This window comes from Mauremys reevesii, linkage group 7 (genome assembly GCF_016161935.1).
Source record: "Mauremys reevesii isolate NIE-2019 linkage group 7, ASM1616193v1, whole genome shotgun sequence".
Lineage (NCBI taxonomy): Eukaryota > Metazoa > Chordata > Testudines > Geoemydidae > Mauremys > Mauremys reevesii.
Genome location: NC_052629.1, coordinates 47052945 through 47074564, shown reverse-complemented (window position 1 = coordinate 47074564; position 21620 = coordinate 47052945). Strand labels below are relative to the sequence as shown.

Below are 21620 nucleotides of genomic sequence, written 5' to 3'. Positions count from 1 at the left end.
GCTGTGGTCATAGTTTAATTTTTATTTATTTTTCCACAAAAATAAAAAATGCAATGCATTACTAGAAATAGATCTAGCTATAATAGTGTTCTTGTACACTACTTGAAACATTTCATTTCGGCAAAGGTGTACAGAATCTATGCACAAAGATCAATGCAAAAAAACCTAAATCTCACATATGTAAGTGTGCAAAAGTCAAAACTATTAAATATTCTTGTGCTATCCCCCCCCCACTCGCCCCCCAAAGGACACTTTTACACTCAAGGTTTTTTCTTCAGGATATTCTTGAAGATAACTCAGTCCAATTCCTCCTCCCTCAGTAATGTAATTTACAGTGCATCAGCCAGAATATATGCATAGTCTGTTGATTTCCCTGTTTGTAGATCAGTATCACTTATGCTACCTCTGTCTCTAAAACATCAATAAGAGCATAAACATATCACAATGTGACACTGCACCCCATATTATTCATAGTGATATGATTATGGCATAATTATGATGCATTTTGTACAAGACGGGGCATGTAAGATGTCATTGGAAAAGTTATGATTTGCTGAATATTATCCTATTTGTATACATGTATCATTTTTGTATCTGAAGTTATGAATATTGATTATGCATCTGTATGTCACATGGAGTCATGCCTGGGTGACACTCTCTAGGCAAGATGCTTCCATCTAAATACCTAAGGTAATAATTGGAGATATACCAATCTCCTAGAACTGGAAGGGACCTTGAAAGGTCATTGAGTCCAGCCCCCTGCCTTCACTAGCAGGACCAATTTTTGCCCCAGATCCCTAAGTGACCTCCTCAAGGATTGAACTCACAACCCTGGGTTTAGCAGGCCAATGCTCAAACCACTGAGCTATCCCTCCCTTCTTCACCTGGTTGTGAAGAGCCCATTCAGGGTAATTGCCAATTAGGAAGAACAATAGGCCTTAGGAGAAGCTTCTCTCTCACCCGGTGAGCCTTCTTGTGAACGTTTCAGCCAATAAGTAAGTAATGGCTGCTATGACTCTGCAAGGGCATGTGACCAGCTCACAAGACTCTGGACTCCATTTGGGGGGCCTGAATTTTTCCCACAAACTGGGTTGGGAACTCTTTTTGAGCCAAAAAGGGTTCCAGCCATATGCTAAAGCTATGTAAGTCAGGGAGCGACATCATCTGTTGTTCTTCACTCCTCCACAACTCAACGTCTGAGAGAAGCTCCAAAAGAAAAGTACTTGGAATGGGGTCAGGGATCCCAAGCTGCAAAGCAAATGCAGCTTGTTCCTTAAGAATCTGCAAGCCCGCTTGTATCATCAGCCAGGGTGAGAATTTGCTAATTCATATCCTATCTTTCTAGTATTTTAGGCTTAGTTGGCAGTTTTGTTTATTTACTAGGTAATCTGCTTTGATCTGTTTGCCATCACTTATAATCAAATAAAATCTATCTTTTTGTAGTTAATAAATGCATTTCTATTTTAATCTAAACCAGTGTGCCTTTTGTGTGAAGTGTCTGGGGAAAAATCTCAGCCTTGTTACCACAAGTGTGCATATTCCTCTCCACATTGAGGGAGGGGCAGACATATTAGTGAGTTTACATTGTACAGATCTCTGTGCAGTGCAAGACGATATAATTTTGGGTTTATACTCCCAGGGTCAGGGAGGGGAGCAGTGTGTGCTTGGGGAGGTGAGAAAGTGGCTGGGGTCTGCTGTTTGTACTTGGGTGGCTTAGGTAAAGCACTCTCAGGTAGGTCAGTTTGGGTGTGTAGCACCACCTGCTGTTGTGTTGGGTGATAACAGGGCCTAGGTGAAGCTGGCTGTGTCCCAACCCAGGAAGCAGTGTGGGCAGGGCCAGTACAATTGAGCGGTAAGAGGGGCACAAAGGTTTCTCACGGCTCCCAGACTGCACCCCAGGGTGACAATCCATCACACACAGATCCTACATAAATAACTTTAACAAATTCTAGCATTTAGCATCTAGATGATGGATTTGTATTTATTTATGAATGCCATAATTGGTCAGGAAACACTTAAAATTCCTCAGTGATGTCTCTAAATATCTGCAGCACCATGCTCCAAAACTTAATATATAACCTCATATGTCTCATGTGATTTAGTGTTTTTCTGCTCTGCATTCATAGTTCAAATATGACTTTTTAGACTGTTAAATTAATGCACTGATGCATTATTACTCAATGACCCACATGTCAATTTGAGCATTTTTGCAATTCAGACAGGAGATCAAGCAGCAGGCAATCAGACATTTAAAACTTATCCCTATAAAATGTTTTTCAGCCAATACCACATCAGATCCATAGAGTGGCCTACTTCTAGTCTATAAAAAACTATTTATATAACATATTTTATTAAAATAATCCCTCTGCATTGTATTTCACTATGCAAAAATTGATGTCTGAACATTGGTACAGCTCAAATACATTTTAGAGAGATTTTTTTTACAAGTCTATTTTTCAAGGTTGTTGCCAGCAGCCAAACAATAAGTTCTAAGTAGATCTTACATAACTTGGAAAAAACAGATAATTGAATGCAACTAGTTAAAGGCATTATTGGTCTGTAGTCTGGACTATTTAAAACAATTACATTTTAATCCTCTGGATTTTGAACTATTTCTATGGCAAGTATTTATTTCTAGTGACAGCTTTTTTGTCTAAATGTTTTCAGGGCTCCTTAATTAAAGTTCATATTGAATTTTTTTTTGTTCAAGGTATGAATATGTGTTCAATATTTTTGTCCACTTATTAAGAAAAATATTTAATATGAGCTCGTTGGTGTGCAATTATGGTGCTCCATTATATTATCTGAATTGCCTTTGAAAAATTCAGCATTTTAACACCAACAGCAGAAGCTATTTGAATAGAGACAACATTGTTTCTGTTACCCTGCAGCTTGAAAAGACAAATCCCACTTACTCATATCATGGTAGACTGAGGTTGCCTCTTTTGTCAAGAACAAAGGTGGTTTCCGTGGTGACATAATCTCAATTTTCATAAATTCTTCACAACAATGTTTCCACTGGCCTGAGAGGGAATAGAGAACAACAATTAGAACTTAAACACTCCACCTTTTAAAGAGTTTGAAATCATTAAGTTGCATTTGTGAACTACTATAACAGGCAAATCTGGACAGTATCTATATTTAATGTTGCAACAGTCCTCACTAGATACTGTATTTTCAACTGAAATTTCATCCTAACCCTTAACACAAAGATTATAAACAGATATTAACCGAAGAGCTCCAATTTAATCAACCCAGCAGTACTATCAGACAGAAAGGCTAAAACCCCATAATTCACACAAAAATCCTCAAATATCAGATAAAAGGTAAGTGTTTAAAGCAAGGAAGCTTCATGCAAATTATTCATCTGGAAGTATAAGAATCCAGTATATAGCAAACCTACTGTTATACCATAGTTTTACTTGGTAGTTTTGACTTTAATAATTTTTTTTGGCTATCAGAGCACGAAAAGCATCTTAGCAGTTAACCAAAGCCAAGGAAACCTCTGTTTCTATTAATAGATTTTGACCTTAAGGAAAATAGGCCCTGCCAGTAAAATTGCTTTTTACAAACTAATCTCTCACTCCCATTTCTTTTCTGACCATGTTAGTTTTAAGAGAATTTTAGAACCACCAAGGAACAACAGGCATTTGAATGCCAAGTGACCTAGTTTTTCCCATACTACAAGAAATTGTCTCCGAAAATCCACTGGTAGTCTAATGTTATCTATAATGGGGGAAAAAAGTAGTCCTTTCACCCCTCCCCATCTAACATAAGGAGGATATTCTAGTTTTTACACTGTGGTTTTTCTAATTGATAGAATATCTTATTGTAATCAAGCCAGAGCTATAAAAGAAGAAATACAAACTACAGAACAATACCCAATTTCCAAAACCCCAGTTCTTCGATTTTATTGGTGTGGTTCCCAATTCAATACCGATACTTTGTATCTACCTGGCTTAGTTTCCCCATGATCTGATGAAGAATATGATTTTCAGACTCCAACTAATTTTTTTTTTAAGCTTAGTCCATCAAATGGTATCTATTTTTTATCTACTTATGCATTTAACTTGCTACATTTAAAGGTGTCATAGTGGGAAGACTATGGGCAGTTTTACACTAGAAGACTACAGCATCGGTGCAGCTGTGCCACTGTAGCACGTCTGGTGAAGACGCTCTATGCTGATGGGAGAACGCTCTTCCATCGGCATAATTATTTCACCTCCACGAGAGGTGGAAGTTACATCAGCAGGAGATCGTCTCCCACTAACATAGCACCTGTGTGGAGTGCTTAGGTCACTGTAACTTGCATTGCTCAGGGGAGGTGTCTTGACTTTTGTGTAGACCTGCCCTAAGATTAACCAATCCCTCTGCACACTTCATTTTGTTAATATTTGGAGTTAAATTTAAACAAGCAACACAATATACTACTTAAAAGAGACTAACAAGGCAAGTGAGAGCATATATTTTATCTGGAGTAAAAACAGTGAAGTTACACAGTTTAGCCAATGTCAGTGAGTGAGCTTCCTCTAGAAATCTAAAAGTGAGCACACTGAAACATTTCACCACTGGAAAGACAAGACTAGGGAACAAGGCACCAATTATCTAATTTGTCTCTTGAGCAGTAAAGCCCCACCTACTTTTTTGTTTATTAGCCCATAGCAAACAGTCATGTGCGAGGTGGGGGCGGGAAATGCCAGGTATAAAACCTTATGGTCAGAAGGGGTACCAAAACAGAGGAGGTACCACTGGAGTCAAATCATCCCTGACTGCTTAGTTCTAGAAGACTGACAACTCCTTCACCCAGAGTGCTATCTGAGCAAAAGCTGAATCATGGGTGCCATAATCCTACATAGTTGGGTCTAAGTCAGGGGTAGGCAACCTATGGCACGTGTGCCGAAGGCAGCACACGACCTGATTTTCAGTGGCACTCACACTGCCAGGGTCCTGGCCACTGGTCCGGGGGGATCTGTATTTTAATTTAAGAAGTTTCATTTAAAATTAAACATTTTAAAAACCTTATTTACTTTACATACAACAGTTTAGTTATATATTATAGACTTGTAGAAAGAGACATTTTAACATTTTTAGAAGGTATTACTGGCACGCGAAACCTTAAATTAGAGTGAATAAATGAAGACTCGGCACACCACTTCTGAAAGGTTGCCGACCCCTGGCCTAAGTCATTATGTACCTTTTCTATCTGCAATAGTTAATCAAATTTTGATCCAAAACAAGTTTTCAATAAATTTCAAAGGCCAACCATCAGCTCAGCATCCTCAGGTGCCCTCTAATGCTTCATACCCAAAGGTTTCTATTTTTCTCAAATGATGTCAAGATTCTATAAAATAAGTAACTATATTTTACTACTACAGATGAGGGAAGAATGGTGAGACTCCAGCAGGCCTATGAAAGATAACCTATTTAAACTGCTAAACAGACCAATCTCTTCCGAAACATACACACAGAAAACACAAGAAGTCTACGTCTATTTTGATTTCCTGAGAAAATTCAGACTGGATGTTTCTGGGCTTATAGGCATTTATAGGATGATTTAAAAATCATAGAGCCCTGAGGAGTTGACTATGGTTCAGTAAAATACCTCTACTTTTCAGTGGCAGAGAACACACTACCTACTGTGTTCATGGAGAACATTTTTGTTCTCTTCATTACAGATGACAGATTATGTAATTTCAGTTCAGATTGTTCAACGTTTCTTTTGAGGTTACATAGCTACACCACTAAAAGGACATGCTGCCAAAACTGCATACTTACTAAGATCGTAGAAATGCTGCCAGAAAGCTTCCATCCACTTATGAAGTTCTTCCCTGCTGTCAGCTGCAAAAAGTTGAGTCACAGCCTCTCCATCCACAGGGCTGGTAACAGTAAAGTTATTAATTCTTTTCTCGGTGCCCCTATCCACAGCACGGATTCTGGTTTCCTACGAGTCACAATAAAATAGATTGAGACTCTGGTAATCAGTTATTGCTCCACCCAATCATTAATCTTCAGTTCAACATTAATATCACAGGCCGATACAAATTAGGGTATTTATCCAGCGTAGGTTTAGTTTGTTTGGTGGTTGTTGGGTTTTGGGGTTTTTTTGGGGCGGGGGAGGACTTATGAAAAGGTAAACAGAATAACTGACAATACAAATTTATTTCTTACATAATTATTAAAAAAAAGGTAACCAATATAAAAGATAAGACAATAAAGCTGAGTTGATGCAGTATATGTTAAGAGATATACCAAGGATACATATAAGTTATTTGTTCCTTAAACAGTTCATCCTGCTGCCGCTCACCTTTCCTCAGTACAGTCCAGTTGATAACTTAATAGAGACAGTAAGTTATTGTGTTTCTCAATTCTTATTCTGGTCATATTTCTATAGATGGTATTTAGTTTTTGGATAACAACAATGAAAGACGTTTCTTTTGGCTGCAGTTGTACATTCTCAACTGGCACTATTTTAGTTTAGTTTCAGAAAATCAAGGCATTTGTCAAATACCATAGCTACAGGAGTTTGGAAAAGGAAACGATCCAGTCCAAGTTGAAATGGACATTTATAGAAAGTTACCCACACAGATTTAACGGAACAAAATTTCCAATATTCAAAAATTCAAACTTCTGAGTATTATAAGTCTTACATTTTGCCCTCATGCCAAAAATCCATTTGCTCCTTTAAAAGAAATATTTGAGTATGTAACAGCCATATTTAGTGAGTTCTGGCAAGATCCTATTAAAATACTTAGCATAAACTAAAACAAAGTTCTAGCCAATAGTATGGAAAGGACTTTGCTGTTTTAATAGTGTTCTTGAACTATGCTGCAGCACTACTCAGCCCAAGGTTTTGCACTGTTCCAGGGCACGGTTAAAACAGTTTCAAAATCTAGACTGGACCGAATGGTATTTTAATCATATGTGGGTTCCCGGATATGATCTTAGTACAGTGCAAAATAGCACTTGTTGCAATCTGATTAAAAATGGAGGTTGGGTCATCATAAGTATTTTTTCTAATGTAAAACACCAGAATATTTTAAGAGACTAAAAATCTTGTAAGGTGCAGAGTAAAATATTCTAACACACACTGACAACAATGCTGCTTTGCAGTACACACACTCATTCAATGAAATAAAATATAGCCAATAACCATACTTCATTTACAAGCAAAAATCCAGATTACACTGGAATGAGACATTGCTTTCTCCTTTAAACTTCTTTCACTTCAAACTGATTGAACTCCCCTCCCTGCAACCCATTTCAAATGAATGTTGAACACCAGTTACAGATTTCAAATGTAGAACTATAGAAATTAATTTATATATTTTGTCCTATGGGAATAATCCTAATGCTGATAGTCTGAAAAATAAAGATTGTTCTGTAGAACATTCCCCAGATTTTTAAATGCATTACTGAGGTAACCATTTGAAATACTAACACAGCTATTTGCAGCATATCTGATGGATTTGCTCATTTAAATTCTTCTGTCTAAAACTAGGAGATGAAGTAATTCATCCATAAATGCTGAACATCCCATTAACTCAGGTAACCATAGATACTTGCAAAAAATTAAATAAAAAACAGATTAACATTTGACAGGTAAGAATTTCAAGCATACCCTATACAAGTTTATTAAATGATGTTTGCTGCAAGGTTTATTCCACACATATGCTGTTATTCTACGGAGATAAAGTCTCAAGCAACAATCTATACCTCACACTTGAGTATTTAGGTAATGATACAAGATGCCATTAGAGTAATGAGCTGATCAGTTTACCTACCAGTGATACATTACACTACATGCACATCTTCACCAAAAACAAATACAAAAATGTACTATAAGGCACCATGTTATAATACAATAGCGTTCCTACCTTTCACAATGTTAAAGTTATTGAACAAATTATGCTACAGCCCTTGTAAAGGCCAGGACCATCATGCTGGTTGAGTTCAGTGTTTCTCATGTAGGCAGTCCTGAGGAGTTGGTATTGCTCCTGTTGGGGACAGGGTTGTGCTCTAAGTATGCATGATGCATTCTTGAAAGGGTGGAGAAATGTAAGGAAGAGAAACTGAAATTCCATGACATTGTCTGATAAAGCTTAGAACTTCCCTTTCTTACTGCCCCAAAACCAAGTTTCCTTTGCCCAGCAGTACCCCCTCCCAGGAAATTTCCATATGTGAAGGGTTGTTATAAAGGGGAGGACCTTCCATTAAAGGAACAGTGACACTCCTCTCCAAAGTCAATTGTGAAAAAACTGAAGGACAATGAAGGTTAGCTCAGAAGGTCCATTTCAAAACATAAGAACTAATTTTCTGAAGTTAAGACAAATGCTAAATAAATAATCTAGAAACTTTGTATACTCTAAGATTAAACACAATTGATCATATATGACACACAGTTCATTTTTATTCAAGTTTTAGTCCAGAAACAGCTAAAAATAGCTTTAAAATCAAAAGAGAGTCTGTTTGTGCACTGTTTTTATCTGTCATGTCAAAAATAATCTACAATTTCCCCTAGTTTTGTTTCAGGTTGGCAGAGAATGATGATTAAACTTAGAACAATGCTCTCTCATTTTACAGATCAGCCCATGGATATCTCCCCTCCCTCCCATTTGTAATTACATAATATCCATGTGACAACTACAGCAAATGCCTATGCAGAATAGGAACTTTAGGAAAGCACATGATGTATTTTTAGCAATGTAGCAGCCAGAAACAAGGAGAAGGAATAAGCACCACATGACAAGCCAGCCCTCAGTGGAGTACCAATTGGCCCTGAAGCATAGTTATGAAACCACACAATTTGAACATTTATGTTGCAAGATCCATCATGTGGGATCTGGATATGAGATCTGCTTCCCATGGTCAAATCCACAAATTCTTTCAAACAACCATAAAACTGAATTGATACCACTTGGATTATCATAAAGAACAGAGATTTGGAAGGATTTTACTAATGTTGGCATTCCCACTGTATTTTCATGTGGTTTTTTGCTGCTTACCCAAGGCCATTAGCCAGGTAGCAAGACTGTAGATCTAACCACAGGGTAGATGGCCACAATCAGGACTGTGGAAGAGGAATCAGTCCCGCAAAGGTGATTTAAGCTTGTTACTCCCAAGATCCCAAACTGTGGTGACATGTGGCACAGGGATTTTATTGATTAGGTAAGAGATATTAGTCCACTTTAGGGGTCAAGAAAAATTAAGAGGTTACGTCCTTTTCAACACATTATTTTTGTGACAACATATTGGTACCCCTCACATCATCAATTTGGATAGGGAGTCTGGCTTGAATAATCTACCCTGCCATCAATATAACCCTTTCTCTGATAACTGAAGAGAATGAACTTTGCCAGAAGGGTTTTGCATTCTTCTTCCACAAGCCTTCCCCCTCGCTCTCTCAGTGAGGACTAGTTCAGAATAAATGAAGGGGGAAACAGACAGGAGGAATAAAAGGTAGACAAAAAAGAAGGGGCAGGACTCCAGGCACCAGCCGACCAAGCACGTGCTTGGGGCGGCACCTTGTAAGGGGCGGCCAATCTTCAGGTGGTGTGGCAGCACTCGGGGTTTTGGAGGGTTTTTTTGGTTCAGTGGGGTGGCGCTCGGTTTTTTTTTGTTTGTTTCGGCGGGGCGGGCTTGGGGGAGTTGTTATGGCGCGGCGGGGCAGTGCTCGGGAGGGGTTGTTACAGCACGGCAGGGCGGCGCTCGGGAGGGGTTGTTACAGCAGGGCAGCATTCGGGGGAGGGGGGATTGTTACAGCACGGCGGGGCGGCGCTTGGGGCGGGGGGATTGTTACAGCAGGGCGGCACCTTTTTTTTTTTTTTGTGCGCTTGCAGCAGCAAAAAAGTTAGAGCTGGCCCTGCACAGGGGACAGACTTAGGTGGTACAAAGAGATGGCCTGGGATAAAAGCATCACTGAGATACATGACAACCCCAGGTCATAGAAAATACCTTTAGGTAAGAGGAGAATAGGAATGTGTTCAAGGCTGTGCCGATAGGCTGGAGGCACATCACGAAAAATGTGAGGACAGGTGTGGAGAACCAGCAGGAGAGCAGTCATAGGATGCACTGGGGAAGAGGGTCCATCAGGAGAAACAGGGTTAGTTGATGCCATCGGTCCGGCTTTTACATTTTAGAAGTCTCAGTTGAGCTGGGCCTGCCAACAGGCGGAGTCTGAACCATCAGTAGTGCGGAAAGAAGGAGCAGAGCTGGTGTGCATGAGGTGAGGGAGTGAACTGGGCAAATCTGCTTTCATCAGGCCAATGGCAGGGTCCCCTCATGTGCATGTTGAACTGAAAGGGGGGGGAGGGGGAAAGCCACAGAGAAGAAAGAATGGATCAGACTCCTAGTAAGACCTAGTAGAGAAAGGGCCTGCCAACTGGTTGGAAGGACAGAGATGCTGCTGTGAAGCTGCGGAGCTATGGTACTGGAAGGTGCTCCTATGCCTATAGCTCCCAGGAATTAGGCTCCAACAAAATTAATTTTCCAGAGATTTTCCTTTGTGACAACAGTCCTGGGTAGAACTCCCCAGCAGACTTGGTACTGGACACAGTATGAAAATGTGGGCATCTTTGAGCATGAGCAACTCATGATGAGCATGTCCAAGTTAGCACAATTGAAAAGCCTGGCCCCAAGGATATGTTAATTATGTCAAGTCAAAAGAAGACACTGTCATATTTTCAAGTAATATTTTTAAAGGGTAAATCCAAAGGTCCTTACTCAGATTTGACTCCGGCAAACTTCCTTGGTTACAAGGAAAGATTGCTTCTCACTCTAGTTGCTTATGCAATATAAAGTGCTTCAGTGGCATTTATTTGGCAACATAATAGGTTCTATGACGCCTGTTTTGCAAGTGTTGAGACATTCCTGCTCAACAATGTTTGCACTGAAGTAATTTGAAGTTGAAGTGATGACTTTCAAGTTAAGGGCTACTTCAAGTTTGGATTCAGAGGGGGAAGGGAATAGATCTGTTGATGTGAATATTTAGTTTCTTGTAAGGCTATGTCAAGTTCATTCATTTTAAAGATAAACCGTCTTTGAAAGGATAAGGTAGGAGATCACATGCAGCAACTAGAGGAGATTTTAGCTTCAATGTCAACTTTAAAGTTTTCTCTAAATCTTATTTTTTTAATTGCTATTTCCATACAACAGGGAGGGGAGGTAAAAATGAGTATTGTTAGATTGATTTTTGTGCCTTTAAGGATCTGATATCCAAGACATTTCTGGACAAAACTCACTATACATCTATTAGCATTAAAAAAATATTTTCAGGAGACAGTTTAAGTAGAAAGGCACTCATATGTGTTTTGAACTGTGAATTTATTTGGTTTTAATTTAACTGAAGATAGATTCCTTTTCTTCATTCTCTCTAGCAGCTTATATACAGCAATCATAAGTGTCTGACATTTTCATAAAAAAGGCCATGGATTCATGTATTGCATACATATTATCTTTGAGGAGAATCTGCATCAAACATGTGGACCAATTCCTGGCAAAACTTCATGAAAATGGATTTTAGGTTGTAAGCGTATTTATAACTTCAGGGAGAACAATCACCTTAATAGAATTCTGTAGTTTTAAAAGACAAAAAAATCTGACTTGCAAGAAATACAAAACTAGGCTATAAACTAAAATGGTGATCTACAAAGAAAAGCTATAAGGGTGGCCTGAAAGAGTCTAAAATATTTTTGCTGCTTTTTTAATGTTAAAAATTCTATTAATATATTTTCCCCCGAATAGCATTATGAACAACTGGAGGGTGGTAGAACTATGACATTAGAGAAGCCATGTAATTAAACCTGATTGAAAGAGTAAATGACTTTTAGTCAGATTGTTTAAATCTGTATCATGATTTAAAAAAAAAAAAACCATTTACCTCAAATGCTTGAAACAGCTTTGTTAAGATAGATAGATAGAGAGAGAGACCTATCTCATAGAACTGGAAAGGACCCTGAAAAGTCATCAAGTCCAGCCCTCTGCCTTCACTAGCAGGGCCAAGTACTGATTTTGCCCCAGATCCTTAAGTGGCCCCCTCAAGGTAGCCAGGGCAAGTTGTAATGTGCTGGTGCTGGTTAAAGTTAACATTTTTAAAACATGTTTTATGCTAGCTGGACAAGGTTTCAGAGTCAAGACCAACTTGCGTTGTAACACCATCTCCCAACACATTCAATTTGCTTCCGTAGATGTGCTCAGAATCTGCCACCGGGTCAGCACCAAAAAATGTTAAAGCAACAAAGAAACCTGTGGCACCTTATAGACTAACAGACGTTTTGCAGCATGAGCTTTCGTGGGTGAATACCCACTTCTTCGGATGCAAGTCTTGCATCCGAAGAAGTGGGTATTCACCCACGAAAGCTCATGCTGCAAAACGTCTGTTAGTCTATAAGGTGCCACAGGATTCTTTGTTGCTTTTACAGATCCAGACTAACACGGCTACCCCTCTGATACTTGAAAAAATGTTAAGTCACTCTTCATCTCTATGAGGTGTTAGACTGCAGTCTTTCAGCACTTATGAGTATTGTACCACAAACATCCTGTGAAAGCACAGATTCACTGTAGCATTCACTGGAAAGGCCTTCTGTGGAAATAACTGCAAATATACTATGCCTTTGATTATTCAGACAGAGATGCTTGTTAATTTTAAATACATCTTTAAATGATGGCAGAAATTATGCCATCTTTAAAGTACTGAAGTCATTTTGCATAGTTTGCAAGCTAAGATAGGTTTTATATAAAATTTTGGATCATTATTAGCAAAAGGAGTTTATTTTAAAAAGCTAAAATATTTCTGAATAACCCTCATTATGATTAAGAGCAAGGCCAAGTAACAATGAACAATTAAAATAAAATTGCAGAAATTCCACAGATTTGGTGACAAAAGTCTAAGAGAACATTGCCTACATACCCTGCAGATTTGCATGACACCTCATGTGTAACTTAAAAACTGTCATAGTGTATCAGTTTTTCTGAAGGAAAACAGTTTCCCTTTGACCCGTCTCTAGTACAGCAGAAGGAGCCTATGTCCATTGCTAAGAACTTACATGCCACTCCTGGATCAGCTACAAGGGGTTGCTTAGGCCTGATCTACAGTACCAAGCTAGGCTGACGCAAGGCAGCGTACATCAACTTAACTCTGTAAGTGTCTACACTAAAATTTTGCTCCCACCAATGCAACTCACTGACTACGCTGACTTAAGTCCACCTTTGCGAGAGGCGTAGCACTTAGGTCACTGGAGTGTCAGTGTAGACCCTGATTTACTTAAATCTTTAGTGGTATCCAGGAGCTATCCCACAATGCCCCACCATGACCACTCTGGTCACCATGTTGAACTCTGCTGCCCAGCGGCCAGGTACACGCCCCTCTCCTTTTAAAGCCCCACAAATTTTTGAAATTCCATTTCCTGTTTGCTCGGGATGGAGAACCCACCTAGCAACTGCCCAGCTGACCATGCTGGCTCCATGTTGCAGAGGCGCTTCTGCATGGAGTACACAGGAGATGTTGGATCTCCTGATTCTGTGGGGAGAAGAGGCTATGCAGGCACAGCTCTGATCCAGCAGTAGAAACGTCAATAAGTACGAGCAGATCGCTCGAGGTGCGGGGGAGAAGGGCTATAAGAGGGATCCACAGCTCTGCCACATGAAAGCCAAGGTGCTGCGACAGGTGTACCAGAAGGCAAGGGAAGCTAAAGTCGCTCTGGTGTGGAGCTGAACACATGTCACTTTCACAAAGAGCTGCATGCCAACCTCAGTGGAAACCCCACCACTACGATACTTTGGGGGAGCTGTAGTAACAGGCCCCAGAATGAACAGTGGGGAGGTGGTGTTGCATGAGGGAGGAGGAGGCAGAGTATGGGGGACAGGCGACTGGGGGATCTAGTGGCATGAGGCAGGACATGTTTTTGACACCAAAGCAGTAAAGCCAGTCCCTACAGTCCAGCATGGATGAGCCGGATAGAGGGGAAGTATGCAGTTTGCTTTGATATTGCAGGGACACATCTGTTCATTTACTCTTTTTTAAATCATGCTAGAAGAGGTAGTGAAATAACCAATAGACGTAGATTTGCTTTCTGCTTCTCATTCCCCTGTGCAGTTAGGCAGAAGGGGCCTTGAAGAAGTTTATGTGCACTGGGATGTCCCACGAATCCTTCCTAGAGCTCTCAAGGAAACTTTCTGGGGGATAGTTTGCAATCCTCTTCTGAAGGTTTCTGGGGAGAGCTGCCTTATTTCTTCCACCACAGTAAGACACTTTCCCACACCACTCAGTAATTACTTCACCAGGCACCATTGTAGCACACAGGCTAGAAGAATACGAACCTGGTCTGCAAGAACTGTTCCCTTTCAGTTTCTGTTACCCTCAGGAGTGAGATATCAGCTAAAATCATCTCCACCTGTGGAAAACTGTGCCTGTATTCAGTTCAATTGCCCTCTCTGCATATATTCATGCCTGTGAGCTACCCCTCCCCGCTCTTATTGTCCCAACTCACCCCCTCCCTCCCAAGCCATACTCACCATGGCTGGGACTATTTCTGTGCTCTATGAATCCCAAGGAGAAATGAGAATGTAGTGCTTGTAACTTGCATGGATCAAGGGGAGTGAGTTCAGTATATCAAGTTTCCGTTTATCTTGTGAATACACTCACAATAGTACTTCTGTGCATTGTGTCTTCTGCAGCTAGAAATGTGACCTTGAGGGTCTCTCCATCCACACTAGTGGAGTGGCTCAGTCAGATAAGGCTAAGGAAGAAGACACATGATGACATGTTCCAAGAGATCCTCCAAACCCAGTGCTCATCCACAGAATGGACAGGGATAGTGCAGAGAGGAGAAAAGCACAGAAAAAGGGAAAGAAGTACAGCAGGAGATGCTAGCACTTCTCAAGGGGCAAACAGACATGCTGGAGACTCTTGTTAACCTTCAGGCTCAACAGAACCAAGCTCGCTTCCCTTTGCAGCCCATAGAGAACTGCATTCCGGGACCTACCTACACCCCCTCCTCCACATTCCACATGGAGGGAGGGGCTGCTGCACTGGAGAGTGCAGACAATCACAGCTGAACATGCACTGACCTGTAAGAGACACGGTTGGTGTATTTGTTTGTGAAATGAAAATGACTGCTTTCCACACTTCAAAGGTTCTTTTCCCTGTATTTATAAAATTTCATTCAGTTATAGATATGTCAATTTGTATGAGTTTAGAATATAAAAAGTATCTATGGAAACTGACTCTCTCTTTATTTGTTCACAACATATGCTGGGTGGGGCTGACATCATTCACAGATATAGCAATAGGTGCATTTGCAATGTTTTAGTACTACACACACACAGCACTCATTACAAGGTTCATATCAGGGTGCAGAAAAACAATGCCAGGCAGAGCACACTACAGCAAGACACATTACTATGGCTCACTATTAAAAATGTCTTTCAAAGCCTCCCTAAGCCATATAGCTCCCCATTGAGCTCTTCTTATAGCCCTGGAATCTGGCTGCTCAAAATCAGCAGACAGCCATTCCACCTCCACCCCAGCAGAAATGTTTCCCCCTTTGCTTCACAGATATTGTGAAGCACACAGCAGGCAGCTATAACCATTAGAACTTTTTTTCCACTGAGGTCTAATCTGGTCATTAGACAGTGCCAGTGGCCTTTCAAATGGCAAAGAGACACATTCAACTGTCGTTCTGCACATGCTGAGCCTGTAGTTGAAGTGCTTCTTGCTGCTGTCGAGGTGTCTGGTGTACAGCTTCATAAGCCATGGGAGTAAGGGGTAGGCTAGGTGTCCCAGATTCACTATTGGCATTTCAACATCCCCAATGGTAAACCTCTCATCTGGAAAGAAAGTCCCTGCTTGCAGCATTCTGAACAGGTTTGTGTTCTTAAAGATGTGTGTGTAATGCATCTTCCCTGACCATCCCGCGTTGATGTTGGTAAAATGTTCCTGGTAATCCACCAGTGATTGCAATACTATAGAAAAGTAACCCTTTTTGTTGATGTATTTGGTGGCAAGGTGGTCTGGTGCCAAAATAGGGATATGCGTGCCATCTATTGTAGCTCGCTGCAATATGTACACCCCTTTGCTGCAAAACCATCAAATATGTCCTGCACATTGCCCAGAGTCACAGTACTTTGTAACAAGATGTGATTACTGGCCCTGCACACTTGCATCACAGCAACCCCTACAGTGGATTTCCCAACTCCAAATTGATTCCCGACTAACCAGTAGCAATCTGGCATTGCAAACTTCCACACAGCAATTGCCACTCACTTCTCCACTATCAATGCAGCTCTCATTTTGGTGTCGCTGTGCCGGAGAGCTGGGATGAGCTCTGCACACAATTCCAAGAATGTGGCCTTGCACATCCGCAAGTTCTGCAACCACTACTCATCATCCCATACCTGCATAACGATGCGATCCCACCAGTCAGTGCTTGTTTCTCGGGCCCAGAACTAGTGCTCCATGGCCTGCAACTACTCTGTGAATGCCAACAATAACCTTGAATTGTTTCTATGTCCCACAGCAAGCTAGCCTCTAAGGAACTGTCACGTTTCCCACGGCTCCTCTAAAGGCTCTGCAAATACTGCAGGATCAGGCATGTTGTGCTCGTAACGCTCGTCACAATAGTGCAGATCTGTGCAGGATCCATGCTTCTCACATAGATTTCGGACACACAGGTTTGGGGGGCTTTTGAAAAGAGATGTGAAGCATTACGGGATGCAGATAGAATTATGGGATGGAGAAAACTCCATCACGGGGCCTTGAAACCATGTTCCCAGTCACTCCTACACAACTTGTTTGTCCTTATACGGCATTGAAACCCTTCCCAAAACACCCTCACTATATGGTGGCAAGTTGCACAGTGGGATAGCTACCCACAGTGCACTAGCTACCCACAGTGTGCTGTTCTCTGCATTGATGCAAGCACTGCTAGAGAGGATGCACACTGCCGAACCAAGGAGTGTAGTGTGGACATGCAAAAGTTATTCAATTACTATGACGGTTGTAAATTGACATAACTTTGGTTGACTTAATTTTGTAGTGCCCTTAATAGTGAAACAAGGCATACCCTTCACACATGCTTCTTGAGAGTACTTTGCAGCTTGTCAGCTTGGAGCTTGGGACCCAAATAAGACTATGTGAAAAACTGTTAAACTTACCTTGTTGATGGAAACTGTCAAAGCTGGCTCCACTTTAGCTTCAATTTCTTCGGGTGTATAATAACAAAAGAGTTTACCACCTCTTAGTACACAGTACAGCCTCCTCCAGTTAGTCAGGCTTCCTACCATTTGCTAAAAGGGAGAAATATTCAGTAAGTTGCTATTCATACATTATCTTAACTACAACCTAATTTATGGATTACTCAAAATTTTAATGAATTTCCATGTGTTACATCTAATTGAGTCCATCCTGCGAACTATTCCGACATCAGACTGTAAGATCAGAGCTGTGCACAACATATTGTCATAAAAAATGGCTCCTGCAGAATATTTTACCATGTGACTCAAGGACTTAATTATTAGTAACATTCAGCCACGCCAGATGTTTGTTTAGCTGAACCTCCTCCAGTGTTTTACAGTTTTCCAATAATGGTGTCTCATGGTGCTCTTGGAACATGGAATGTGCTGGTTGGCCGATAAGGAAAAAAGAGTAATTTTATTTCTAATGGAATCTACCATTAAAAGAAAACTTTAATGGCTACACTAACTTAGCTGGTTACAGGAAGGGAGAAAAGGAACATCCTCTCATTTTAAAAATTATGACTTTAAAAATTAGACATGCAGCTATACATACCAATTTTCATACCATCTAGACACTTACAATTAATTGGTCTTTATGCAGCAATCTAGGCTGTTTTACTAATAATCCCACTGAGGAAACTTTTGATTATCTTACTCTTAGACACAGAGTGGTTGCCATTAAAAGGTCAGTGTTTAACAGCAGCCAGCACAAGATAACAGCTTCCTGCATACTTAGAGTAAGAGATACCAGTCCTCAAGATACCACAGGAGGAAACTACTCACTTTTTAATACCACTGAAAGTCAATTGTTAATATGAGCAACACTCCCTGCAAATTGCACGCATGCATGGCTGCACAGCTATTTTGAATATACAATACATGTACACAAACTGAGCCACTCAGCTGCCCACAGCAAAAGTGATGGCAGGTGGGCCAGCTGTAGACCAGGTGACTGCTGGGCTGTGGCAAGGTAAAAGGCTGAGATTTTGCTCCCCCTTGCGGTGGCTGCAGCGTGTCACTAGCTCCTTCCTCCGCTCTGCAGGTGGGTGGTGAGTTCCTCCTACCTCCCCTCCCTCCAAGCCCATAGAATTGGTCACTTCCCTCCAGGTCCCAGAGAACCCCGCTCCTCTGGGAGCACTGGGTTGGGGGGGCTGGGAAAGAGTATCCCCTGTTATTCTCCCTGAGAACTCTGCCTCCTGGAACCTACTCCCATCACAATACTCCAGGAAGGACCAGTTCCCCAGGAATTTTCTCTCTGACTCCTCTGGTCACATCCCCTCTGGGTATCCCCTCACCTTCCCCAACCTCAAGGAACCCTCTTGTCTCAACTTACCAAATTGACTCTGCCCTAATCTCCCCATCACAAATATTCCCAAGGCATTCCACTCCCACCTTCCCCTGCCAAGAAACTCCAGGAAATAAGGGGGTGCAACCTCTCCAGCCCTGGTGGTGGGATTGATGCTGCCTCCAGGAGCCCTCTGACTCCATGGGGCTGAACAGGAAGGACTCAGCATTTCCACCTGTGAGCTCACCCTTCCCGCCCCAGCAGTTTCTGCAATCCCCAGTATCCCCCACAGGCACTCAGGTTCCTGTTCTCTCCCTGTAATCTGCATCATGAGATGCCAAAAATTCCTGATTTCCAAGATGGGCAAGGACTGGTTCTTCCTGATCCTGCTGGAGCTGCTAATAGCACAGGTGAGTTGGGCCAGCGTCAGCCAAATAAATAGGCATCAGGGTATGTGTGGCTGGGTATGCTGTCAGACAGGGGAGCAGGACCCAAGGGGGCAGAGGGAGGTAGCTACATTTGGAGTCAGCCAAAAGAAAGAGCAACTTAAAACGTGGCACATATATAGTTGTAGCAACACAGTGATTCATTAGTTGTGTAAACAAAAGTGTAAACTTCTCCAACGAAAAAAAAATGTACTGCTCAGTGAAGCGGGAGCTTTGGAGATTAGAGGATTTAAATCAAGTAAGCTCTTTTTACCTGCTGATTAAGAAATCCTGACATCACATCCTTGGCCATGCAGAATGGCTGAGCAACTAAACGACAACACATGCTTCCATATAAGGGAAGCCAGAACGACGACTCCTCTAAAAGAAAAGTTATAAAGTTATGACCATTGACCATAAACTCACAGATTAGGGCTCTGCATACATTTTAACTTAAGAACATATTAAAGAAGTAAATTTGTTCATATAAGCAAAGACTGAAAATAGGAGTTGTCCTATTCTTAACATTTCATCTCTCTTTTCCATGACTGACAGGTCTACAAAAAGCAGTAGATCGGAGAGCACCATTCTTGACAGTAGTCATGCTGGTTTGTTCTTATGTTCAGAAGTATTTTATGAGTATATTTAAGTTAGGCTCACTGCTCTAATTCTCAGGATCACCACTATCACCTTCTTTGAAAATAAATATATTTGCTAGCCTCCACTCATTCAATATAGCAGCTGATTTTAACAAGACATTGCATATTTCTTCTAGCAATTCAGCCACTTCATCCTTAAGTACTATCAGAACTCTTGGATGAATGCTGTCTGGTCCTGGTGACTAGTTGCTGTTTAATGATTTGTTCCGGCACCTCTTCCTAACACCTTAATGGCTGACAGTGCCTCACCTTTACTATCTAAGAGAAGTATCTCCCCAGTAGCCTCTGGGATGAAGAGTGATACAAAAATCATCTCCCTGTTCACTCCTTGGTAGCCACATGCAGCCAGACACAGACTCCCTCCTGATATACTGAAAATATATTTTGGCTATTTCATCATCAAATTCTCTTAATCTTTCTAATATTCACCTCACCTTTTATCTGACATGTGGATGCTCCTTTCTATACGCTTCACTTGGGTTGGAGTTCCATTTTTTGAAGAAGATGCATATGACTTGATTAATGTTTTGAACATTACAATTTAATTATAGTAGTTTTTCTTACCTTTCTGGTTCATTTTTTGTTACGTATACATGCCTTTTATGACTATTATGGTTTGTTTAGAATTCTTAGATTCATCATTCAGACCTACTTCATTTCCTCACTTTTAACTAACTTTTTAAAAAAAATGCAAATTCCTAAAATATGCTACAATAGGGCTAGCTATTGGTACAGCCCCTCTTAGAAGAATATCGAGCTTCATTAAAATTGTGGTCATTCTTTAGGGGCTCAGAAGTTGGTTTAAGAAATAATTATACCTATGTTATTTTGGACTAAGTTTATAGTAATTTCTCATCTTGTGCTTTCTGCAACATGTTCCAAGAAGAAACCACTTAAGGTACCAAGAAATTGCTTCTCTATGCCTTTCTCATCATGTCATATGACCAATTTATGTATGGCTAGCTAGCCTCTCATTACTGTTGTACTGGATTTAGTTGCCTCTTCCTCAGTGCTGTGCACTTAAAATCCTATTCCTGATCATAAGGGCAGAAGTATAATCATAGCTAACATTTGTAGTCTTACAGTTTGTGATTTGTATTCCTATTGTATAGTCTTCTATAGTCAGAAATTTCATCTGATATTCTAAGGAATGTTTCAGGTATAGTAGTATTCTCCTCATTTCTGCAACATAATTGGTCCTTTCTTTTTTAGTTTAGACCCAGGTATTCTAGTGTTCAATAGTTACAGTTCTTGACTCACGGACCAAGGTAGGTTGTGATATTAAGTTATGGCCAACATAAAATGGAATCTAAGGAAAGAAGAGTCTAAAATATCGATCTTTGTTGGGATGCAATTGTAGGGTGCAAGTGTGAAAAGACTCTGAGGACATGATATATATCTAGAGAAAATGTTGAATTATTAAATGTAATAAGCCTGGAAATACAAGATATCATCTTACTTCTTTTCAATAAAAAAGCTAAAAGAATGAAGTTTCTTTGGGGGAAAGCTGTACACTTGTATCAGATAAAGATACCATGAGCTAACACAAAATAAAGTAACAAATCTAGGGTTTTATATATTACCTGCTGCCATGTTTTCAGCAGCCCTAGGTTAGCACTCTGGACGTACGCATGTGCTTAACTGAGGTGTTGAATTGGTGTCTAAAAGACCTAATAGAGTCTGAGCCTCTACTCTGTTTGCCTCCTCTGCTTCTGCCTACAGAGGAAGGAACAGCTCTCTTTCCTATGACACTGTTTCTTTCTTGTGAGGAAAGGAGAGAATTTCTACAGAGCTATAGGAATTGGAATGAAAATGGCAGAGAAAACACTTAGCGGCTCTGGGAGACCTTTGTGAGGGGAGAGGGAGATGCAGCTCCTGGATCCTCTATTCCCAGCCACTGCAAGACTGTATACTGGGGGAGATGATGCAGGAGTCATTGTAGTGAGGTAGTATTGTGGATGGAACAAATGCACTTGGGGCCGAGTGACTGGACAGTTAAGTGGATTTTGGGGTGGAGAGATA

General features: G+C 40.8%; 1 protein-coding gene across 2 annotated transcripts in view; it reads right to left on the bottom strand.

Annotated features, from left to right (window-relative positions):
• RTKN2 (rhotekin 2) overlaps positions 1 to 21620 on the bottom strand; it is a 60680-nt gene that overhangs the window by 2192 nt on the left and 36868 nt on the right. The window contains exons 8-12 of one of the 2 annotated variants that reach the window (XM_039481761.1): positions 19214 to 19320; positions 17149 to 17280; positions 15064 to 15138; positions 5776 to 5941; positions 2916 to 3023 (exon numbers count right to left, since the gene is read on the bottom strand). In XM_039481761.1, coding sequence (XP_039337695.1) covers positions 2916 to 3023; positions 5776 to 5941; positions 15064 to 15138; positions 17149 to 17280; positions 19214 to 19320 — 588 coding nt within the window. The remainder of the gene's footprint in view (positions 1 to 2915; positions 3024 to 5775; positions 5942 to 15063; positions 15139 to 17148; positions 17281 to 19213; positions 19321 to 21620) is intronic. The other variant, XM_039481762.1, reaches the window with a different exon arrangement.